The sequence below is a fragment of the Heloderma suspectum genome, chromosome 1 (genome assembly GCF_057233095.1).
Source record: "Heloderma suspectum isolate Gila_16-S chromosome 1, 16-S_ref, whole genome shotgun sequence".
In the NCBI taxonomy this organism is placed as follows: Eukaryota; Metazoa; Chordata; class Lepidosauria; order Squamata; family Helodermatidae; genus Heloderma; species Heloderma suspectum.
Genome location: NC_139458.1, coordinates 110,726,362 through 110,736,041, shown reverse-complemented (window position 1 = coordinate 110,736,041; position 9,680 = coordinate 110,726,362). Strand labels below are relative to the sequence as shown.

General features: G+C 39.5%; 1 protein-coding gene across 1 annotated transcript in view; it reads right to left on the bottom strand.

Moving 5' to 3' along the window:
- Nucleotides 1-2,177: 2,177 nt before the first annotated feature.
- SYT9 (synaptotagmin 9) overlaps nt 2,178-9,680 on the bottom strand; it is a 165,318-nt gene continuing 157,815 nt past the window's right edge. The window contains exon 7 of the mRNA XM_084828212.1: nt 2,178-3,232. Within this exon, the coding sequence (XP_084684338.1) occupies nt 3,158-3,232 (75 nt within the window). The 3' untranslated portion in view covers nt 2,178-3,157. The remainder of the gene's footprint in view (nt 3,233-9,680) is intronic.

Sequence of the window (9,680 nt, the reverse complement as noted above, 5' to 3'; positions counted from 1 at the left end):
GATCTCAGTTAAAAAGAAAAAATTCTGTTTTTATTTTTTATTTTATTTATTACATTTCTATACTGCCCAATAGTCGAAGCTCTCTGGGTGGTTCACAACAATAATAATTATAATAATGACCTGCATTCAAAGTGGTTTAACTGTTATGATTTTTATCCACCCAGATTTGGAAATGCTTCTGTTAGCATGATGGTACTGTGTGGATGTAACTCTCTTGCACATAAAAGGAACACAAACTTATCCAAAATACTGTGATGGGTTCTACATAATAATGCTAAGATGATTATCCAGTGGTGGCTGGTGGTGATCTATTGGGGCTTGTGGGGCAGAGGGAAGGGTAGGTAATGGTGAGCAGAACCAAGGGGTTGCAGTAGGCAGAGTCAACTGTAGCATGAGTTCAAAGCAGAGGGTTGGTAGGGTTGTCTCTGACCCACAGAACAACAGCACGTCTTTGAGCTCACATTGCTCTGCTGCACCAGGATGCCATTGCTCAGAAGGAAGAAACTGAGGCAAGCAAGTTAAGTTTAACAACAAGATTCAGGAGTGAGTACAAAGGAGAGGGTTGGGGTTGTCCCTGACCGACACAACGACACCAAACCACTCCTCTGAGCACACATTTATCTGCTCCATCAGCAATCCCCATTACAAAGACAAGGTCATAAGTGTGGTTGGAAAAGATGGGGCCACCTCCCCATTTGCCTCTAGCCACCACTGCTGTGATCCTAATGGATTCTGCATAAGAAGGCTGAGGCTGTGATCCTAAGAATACTTAAAAGAGTATTAAATTCCACTGAAATCAATGGAATTACACTTCAAAGCAATGACAGAATCAGTAATGCAATCATGTGAGGTCAAAATTGAGATTCTCTAGCTGCTGCCTATGGCCACAGAAGTGGCTCCACCTGCCATACTTGGCAATAATTGGCCATGAGAGCACTTGGCATATGAGTAAGTTCTGCATCACAGCTACTGGCACCTATGTAGTCTTCACTTCCTGATGCAGGGTTTGAACGTACATGTGGACCTTTCTCATCTGTCAGGGCCATCATATTCACTTCAGTATTCTAAGAAATATACAGTGAAGTCAGTGGGGCATCCTGTACACTGAGAAGGTCCCTGCTCACATCACAATGCACGTGGGGACATTGTATTTATAGTTAGAGTGTTCACTTGTAGTCATGCGAGTGTGCAAAATTTCCACCAGACTGGAATAAAAAATTCCTGGAAAGAGAGCATAACACAGCTTGGTTAGATATAATGAAGTGAAGACCTAGCTTTGTAGGAACATACATTAGTGTTCATTTTTCCTATATTCCTATAAACTGATCTATGAAATTGATACCTCCGGAAGATACTAGCAAACACTTCCAAGAAACAAATACACATGGGAGTGTAGTGTGAATGTCTCATAAAATAATGTAGTCCCCCGATGATACTTGTGCAACCCACTGGATGGTCAAGGAGCTTTCAGAATGAGTGAATGATATAGTACGTTTATGTTGATCTATCAGAGGAATCTTGCAGAAGTCTCTAGAAAATCTTTCTTATGACCTGGGCTCTAGAGCCTAATTCTAAGCATGTTTACTCAGAAGTTAGTACCACTGAGTTTGTGGGATTTACTCTCAAGTAAGCGTGCATGAGATTTCAGCATTAATCTCACTGAGTTTGTGTAATGACTTTTGGTGAATAAAAGAAATGTGTATAAGTTTGCTCAAAATGAGTCCAAGTTATTCCCAATTCTTTTCTCAATGCATGACCACACTCTATCTGAGCACACCTAACCATTTGCCTGAATGACATGTCACACATTGGCAGATAGAAAGTCAGTCTTACTCATTTAAACAAGAAAATTATACTCTGTCACTTTGAAAAATTACATTAAAATGTGAAACATGGTGGGTGGGTGAGCCAAATCACAATACTGCCCTTAAATTGCTCGGTGGTGCTTAAGGAAATAATACTTAACTCTGCAGAAACTGTTCTTTATCCTGCAGATTTTCATTCCAATGGGGAACCCAAATAATGTATTTGTTGTATTGTCCGCTCCTAGTTGCATAAGGCACTTGCTTATTTTGCTTCCAGCATTAATTTATGCCTTTGCACCATAGAAAAGTACCCCACAGGTTGCTATCAGGGAACATGGAATTAAAACACTTTTAAGCACCGAATATGAGCTCTTTAAACATTCACTTTAACTTTAATATATAAATACAAAATAGGCATAAATTACAATGGCACAATTTCTTACGTCATTTTATTAAGAACAAAATTGCTTGTACAGACTAGATCTATATAAATAAAACCACAGTACATTTTACTTGTGTTTATAAGAATGTTGTACTTTTTATAAAATTAAGAAATGTAAGTTTATTTCATCCCTCAAACTGTTACTGTAAATGAATCATGCATTACTTCTATATAACAAAGAGAAAAAAGTCCACCAAACTGACAAAGCCCTGACAAGGATGTAGCTTTACGCTCCAAAATTAGACACTGAACATAGATGTACAAGGACTACTCATTGAACAACAAATATTAAAGTATAATACAATGTTTGTGTGTCATAAAAGCAAAGTCATATCTAAATAACAAGGGCCTCTCTTTATATACTTTTGTGATGAGCATTAAATAAAAATGAAGGAGGATGACTGTCCAGCATGCAACTGAATAAAACATTCCAGTTTGAGAGATGATTATTCATGAATACAGATAACCATTTACCAAGCCATGGACATTGAGATCACAGTGAGCCTGTAAAGACTTGGTAAGCTAGTTGTGCTATTATCCTCCCAACTTGTCAGGAGAGTTCTACTACTCCACCTCCTCAATCAGGTGTGGAAAGGTAGTGCAATTCTCTTTCTCATCTGGCAAGGTTATACAGACAGCCTGCTTGCCAAGTGGCTACACGCACACTGTAGCACTGATAAATGGTTCACTCTGTATTGGCCAGAGAAAAACAGAAATAGTAAGTAAATAAATAAATAAAAAAAAAATGAACAGATAAAAGAACCCAGATTCTTACAGTCCATCTTCTATACATGCCTTGTCTGTATCGAGTTTGTTAGCCTATTTAGCAGCTGAGGTGTGCATCCATGTTGTTATCCTTCCTGAGTGTGGTCCCATCATAGTCATTTGGATTTATATAGTTCATTTTCCTTCATGGAGACGGAGGCCCTTTGAGAGAATTGCAGGACCCTGGCGTGCTTCCAGCTGTTGTTCCTTGCCCAACCCACTGCATTAGAAATCATCTTTTAATGCAATACCCGAAGATATGCCTCATGGAATGCAAAGTTCCATTTACACCACACTTCATTTGGGAACAACTAATTTCTTTTTTAATTTTGTGTGTGTGGATAATCTGAAGCACACTTATGAGGAAGGCAGCAACCATTAATGACCATGGAAGCCAAAGGGTAACAGACATTAGTGCCTCTCCACTCCCACTTTTTTTTTGCGGGGGTAAGAATTACTATTCTGTTGTGGTTTTTCAGAGAACAAGTTATTTCATAAAAATGGACTGTATGACAGAAGTCTTTCTCCATGGATAGCGGCGTCATTATTTTCCAATTTTATTCTGGGGTACAGTCATTTTATAGTACATTGCTCTTGACAGAATGAAAGAACACTGTGATAATTCAGAACATTCCAGCCTGTTTTGGCCAAATTTAAATCATGCCTACTTTTAACTTTTCTCCCTTCCCCATTACATTAGCTATGCTATAAAAAAATCTAAGTGGTCCTGAACAGGAGCATGCTGAGAAAAAGAGAACTCTAAAATGAGTATTCCACCGAGTCCTGTAGCCTAAAATCGTTCCCCCCAGCTTAGGTTGACTTGTCTTCTTCCCCCACTGTCTGATATTTCAGAAGTGCACCTATAATCTTTGATATCATTTAATGGGTGCTGTCCAATGATATGATTTCACTTTTAAAGGAATTGTGAAGAGTGTTTTTATGAGTGTTCATTGCAAACCAAAAATACTTAAAGGAAAACTGAGCTCATTCCTTTGGTAACCACGCCCCTTCCATCCCTTGGTGGTTAATGCCAAAATTAAACAAAATTAATACAGAAGTAGACTGAGCCGCAGTTATAACATTTTAAATAATTAGGTGTGAGGACAACCCCAAACTACCACCTTCAGCTGGTATGCCAGCCTGGATGTGATAGCTTGGGCATGGTGGTTTAGATTACTGCAATGTGCTCTATGTGGGGCTATCCCTAGGTTTGCTCCGGAAATTGCAACTGGTGCAAATGCAACTGCAAGGCTGTTGGAAAGGGGCCTCCTTTTGACAGCATGTAACACCTTTGCTAAAAGAATTGCAAAGGCTGTCAATAAATTACTGGGCCAAGTTTAACGTAAGCTCTTTTTGTTAACAGGTAAAGCCCTAAACAACTTGGGACCAAATTAGCTTAGGGATCACCTACCCCTTATATCCCTGCCTGGTCTCTGAGACTACTTTTGATGGTGCCACATAGTTCTGAAGTTCTGCTTAAGAGCACTAGTAACAGAGCATCTGGTGTTGCAGTGCCATCCTCAACTGACATCAGATGGCATCTACAGTTCTAATTTTTAGATGTCTCCTTAAAACCTATATCTTTATGCAGGCTTTCCCTGAGCTGTGATCCAGGCATTACAGTTATAGCGTTATTGCTGATCAGTAATGATTTTTGTATTTTTTAATTGGAAAACTGCATTGCAAAATTCTAGAGAAGTACGAAAACTGAAGGGTAATTGCGTTTTAGTTTGCATATTAGTTTGGGAAGTGTGAATTAGGTCGGTACATATTAAAATGCAAACCCAGCGCATTTCTCTCCCATCCCTAGTGCACCAGGCCAGTGTCACGCATGATCTGTCACTGAAAATAGCATGACAAACTGGTGCCGCCCCCACCTCATCCTGGGCTTTGTCACCTCGTTACTGCCCCACTTCTTGATTTCTTAGGGTACAGATTAGAACCTCATGAAGAGATGTTAACCTTCGTGCAAATGGGGTAAACAAACATCTGGAGATGTCTCACACAGTGGCCACTATTATTTCTCTCCTTCCAGTTGAAACTCCAGCTCTAACTTCTGCCCAGATTCCTAATCCCAGCTCCAACAACTGACTACTGGGACCCTGATTGGAGAACACTCATCCCAGGTTTGCCTGCTTGCATGGGTAAAAAGTTATAACTGCACAGTTTATTTGTATTTTAAAAGGAGGAATCTGAAGAGGAACAAATACCATTGAAATGAACTGAACTGTGAAAAGGGATGCAGATGCTGACAAATGCTTATTATGTAATAGGACTTGCAAAGTTCTAACAAAATGTGTACCTCCTTATATGGGAGAGCTCGGATAATTGCTCAAAAGCTCGCATAATGCATTCCGGATATATTAGAGAGGGAGCTATGTTAGTTTGTTTCACCAAAACCAACATAAGGTATTATTGTGCCTTAAAGATCAACACATTTATATTTTGTGGCATAAACATCTGTGAGCTAGAGCCCGTTTTGACAGGTACAAGTGGTACTCTATGGATTGGTCTAATAAAGGTGTCATTTGACTGAGGGCAGTATCCGATACTACTCCTGTACTAGACCAAGATAGATACTTGACAGGTATTATTGCCTTGTTCTATCAAGGGTGTGGCTTCTCCTGCAGACCCTTGCCCACAGAATTCTACCTGCTGGGTGCTGCTGTTCACAACATTCTGTGGACTGAGGCCTCTATCTGCTATTTGGGATAACCCTTTTCATGCAAATACAGAATACGTACACTGGAAATAACCCCATTTTAAAGAATTATTTTATCGATTTACTGTTAATTGTATTGCTTTATTAAAAGCATGTATATCTCACTCAAGATTGTACTCAATTCGAATTAGCTGGATTAAACTAAACGAGAAGCGGTCAGTATGCAAGGATAAATTTGGGGTTCATTTACTAACAGTTCTCAGTTGAACAAATTATTATGGGATCTTATAGGTTACCAGGGACTGAGCTAACACCTAAGTACAATTCTTTGTGTGCAAGTCATTTGTTATTACTCTTAATATCTGCTAAATGTTTGTTTGTTAGCTATTTGTTTTTAGGCTGGGTTATTTGTTTCATTGTTTATTTGATTTGTTTTATTGCTGGCATTTTATGCTATTTTAAATTATGTTGGTTAGCCACCTTGAAGACCTAAATAGTGGAAAGGCAAAAGAGAAACATTTAAATCAGGGGTGGGGAACCTTTTTTTCTGTTCAAGGTCCCATTCCTTCAAGGGTAATCTGTTGGTGGCTACATAATAATGTGAGAAGAGCCATGCTGGATCAGACCAAGGGCCCATTTCGTTCAGCACTATGTTCACACAGTGGCCAACCAGCTGCCCACGGGAACCCCACAAGCAGGACATGAGCACAACAGCACCCTCCCACCCATGTTCCCCAGCAACTGGTGCCCATAGGCATACTGTCTCTGATACTGCAGGAAGCATATAGCCATGAGGACTAGTAGCCATTGATGGTCTTATCATCTCTGAGGATGCTGGTAGTGGGTGAGGCCAGCCCTTTTGTCTCTATCTTTCTGACACTAACTTCTCTCTTTTTCTTTCCCTCTACCACCCTGTGCAGTGAGCTGTTGGAGGAGGGACAGATCATTCTTGCCAGAGGTCTGAACTGATCACTTGCAGAGGGCACATGAAATTAGCCACAGGCTGCGTGTGGTCCTTAGAGTGCAGGCTGCCTACCCTTCTTTAAATGAATAATAAATAACACAACAATTTGTAGTAGTGTTACAGTAAATATTGGGAGCAACGTGAGGCCAAAAAGAAATAACAATTGTCCAAAATCAATCTAGTCAGCTTCCATTGGCCTAACGGGAGTTTTGCCCAAGTACAGATTTTGTCATAGTGGAGATTCATTCATGACAGAAGACGAAAACTGTCACTATACTTCATGCTTGCTTATATTTTTTGAAAATCCAGGTGCATTAAAAAGGATGTTCTTTGCTAACGTTGGCTAAAACGTTTAAGCAATCAAAGCTGAGTACATTTTTGGCATGTGTTCTAACTACACATTCAAAATGTCTGAACAGATTTCTGAAAATGGATGATAAAGTCCGAACCAGGAGGTTTTGGCTGTGGATATTGTGTAGCCCACATTAAGTAAAAACACAGGATCTCCCTTGACCTTACATATTGCACCCAGGATCAGAGAAGATCCCGAGTTCAAATAAACATGAGATTCCTCCAGCTTAGGCTGCAATCCTATATTCACTTACTTGGAAATAAGTTCCACTAACTCAATGGGTTAGTGGAATTAACCTTCTTCTGAGAACTATTTTCTTCTAAGTAGACACATATAGGATTGCACTTCAACATGTAATATATGCAAGTGAGGGAAGAGCAGGGGGACAGAAGCCTGCAATCCATCTCATCATGTACAGTGGTGACATCTGGAAAATAATGTCCAAAAAGTGTCTCCGACTGACTTTCATTCCGTTCAGGATATTGCATCACACACCCAACGAACCAACCAACCAGCCCCAAAGTGGGGAAAATGCTTTCCTTCTTGGGAAATATGCTTTCCCAAAGTGGGAAAAATGTTTCCTAGTGTTTTCCTATTCTCAATTATTTTATTCTTGTCTTTCCAAAGGAGAAAGAATATATTTTTAAATGCAAGTATTCCATTCATTTCAGTTATGAAATGGTCATTTTTTCAGCCTAAGATCTTAAAAGCTACAGAATCTATTTTTGTCTAACTAAAGACCAGAATCCTTACTTTTCTTTTAAAAGTTCAGCACCTGACTACATTTTATATAAAATGCCAAGTATTTTATTACAGTCCTTTTCTGTGTTAGTTGTGCTACTCACATTGGGTTGGATCCAAAGGGGGGGCAAAAGTTTTCTCACCTATTCACCCTACCCCTATGTGCCTGAAAATCTGTACTGGAGGATTGGGGTGTGGACTTTCCATAATAGCATGGAAAGTGGCACTGGGGACTACAGAGGAAATCAGCAAAAATCGTCCCCACTCTTTTGCCAGTGGAAGTGTTCAGTTAGCAGACCAGGAGCCTCCGTTGGATCTAATTCACTTCTGCACACAGAAGGAACTCTTTTGTTCACAGGTCTGGATCTGACCCATTGTGTTACTTGTTTCTATTGACAACTGTTTAAATGTAAGGCAGAACTATTAGCTACGGGTACTAATAATATGGAGCACTCCCCACAGTATCAACAAGTGAATATATTCTTCACAGATGCTTATACAGTGAAAACATCTGCAAAGAGCAATGACTATTCCTCTCATGTTCCTCTCTATTCTCACTGGGAGAAGCATCCTGCGTTTGACAAAATCTCACTCGGGACTTTGACATGTAGCAGCAAAGTCAATAAGGGAAAGCAGGAAAGCTATTAAAAAGTGTATGAGAAAGGGATGTCCATCAAAAGGAGAACTTGAGAACTATGATACATGAATTAATCTTTTCTTATGTCCTTGGAAAACTACTTAGTGTTGCTTATTGAGCCTATATATTTAGTTTGAATATGTTATAACAAAAATAGCTCCTTCTGTTTACTTTAAATTGCTTGGTATTTCAGCACAACTCATTACCATTTTTGTATTCATGTGGCCTACCATAAAAGGTACCAACTGCCTAGGTATCTAATTTCATGAGAATCATGCTGTAAAATTATGTGTTCTCTATAATGGCCATTATTTTATTCTCTGATTTGGAAAACTATGGCTGAAGGAAAACCTGGGTGTGAAAATCATTTGCAAGCCTTACAGCTTCATTGATCTTAGCCGTGATGGGCAGGAGCAGACACAACTGTTTTGGAATGGGGCTGGTTAAAATTTGGACAATGTAGTTTGCATGATGTCATCCTTATGATGCTGTCAGAAAGGTGATGAGCCTAGATACCTTCCTGCTATGAGTTCTTCCTGCTCCTGCCACTTTTACCAAATTAATCAATGCAGTTGGGGGTAATATGGAGGGGTTGGAGCAACTACAGAATCTCAGGCTTCATCAGGCCTGGATGTTGCTGCAAACACTCATGGCAGCATGGAAGCACGGGAAATACAATTCCTGACCTTTCCAGCATCCCACTGCCAAAAAGGGTTGAGTCCAATCTGAAATCTGTGGGGAGGGGGATTTCAAGTTCTACCATACTGCTATGCAAGTTGGCTAAATATCTGGCTAATCATTCATTGCAGATGCCAATTTGTAATGTATATGGTAACAGGACAAGATTAAGTTATAATTATAGGGATGATTCATTTCACAAACTTGAAGCAACTATTTGAAAACTTACTATGGAATCACAAACTGAATATAAACATTTACTCTAAGATCTTTAGTGACTAGACAGTGTTCCCAACATCAGAATTACTGGGAATTTCAAATTTCTTTTTGCTCTTTTCTTTATCTTACACACAGCGCTGCACGTTATTGAGGATATCAGATATCGTCAATGCTAGCTTTTCAGAATCTGAGTAACAAAAACACACAACTCCTCACCCTTAAAAAAAGGTAACAAAGATGTATTTGACTGCATATTTTCCATTAGGAGGTTGATAGCCATTCCACATTTTGGTTTATAATAATCTTCGCGTGCCATGTAAAAAGTGCTTAAGGGATTTGTTTGCTTAAGGGATTTGTTTCCCAGATGAGGTGTTGCTGCTGTGTTGGAAGTCTCTCTCCAAGATTTGCTAATTGG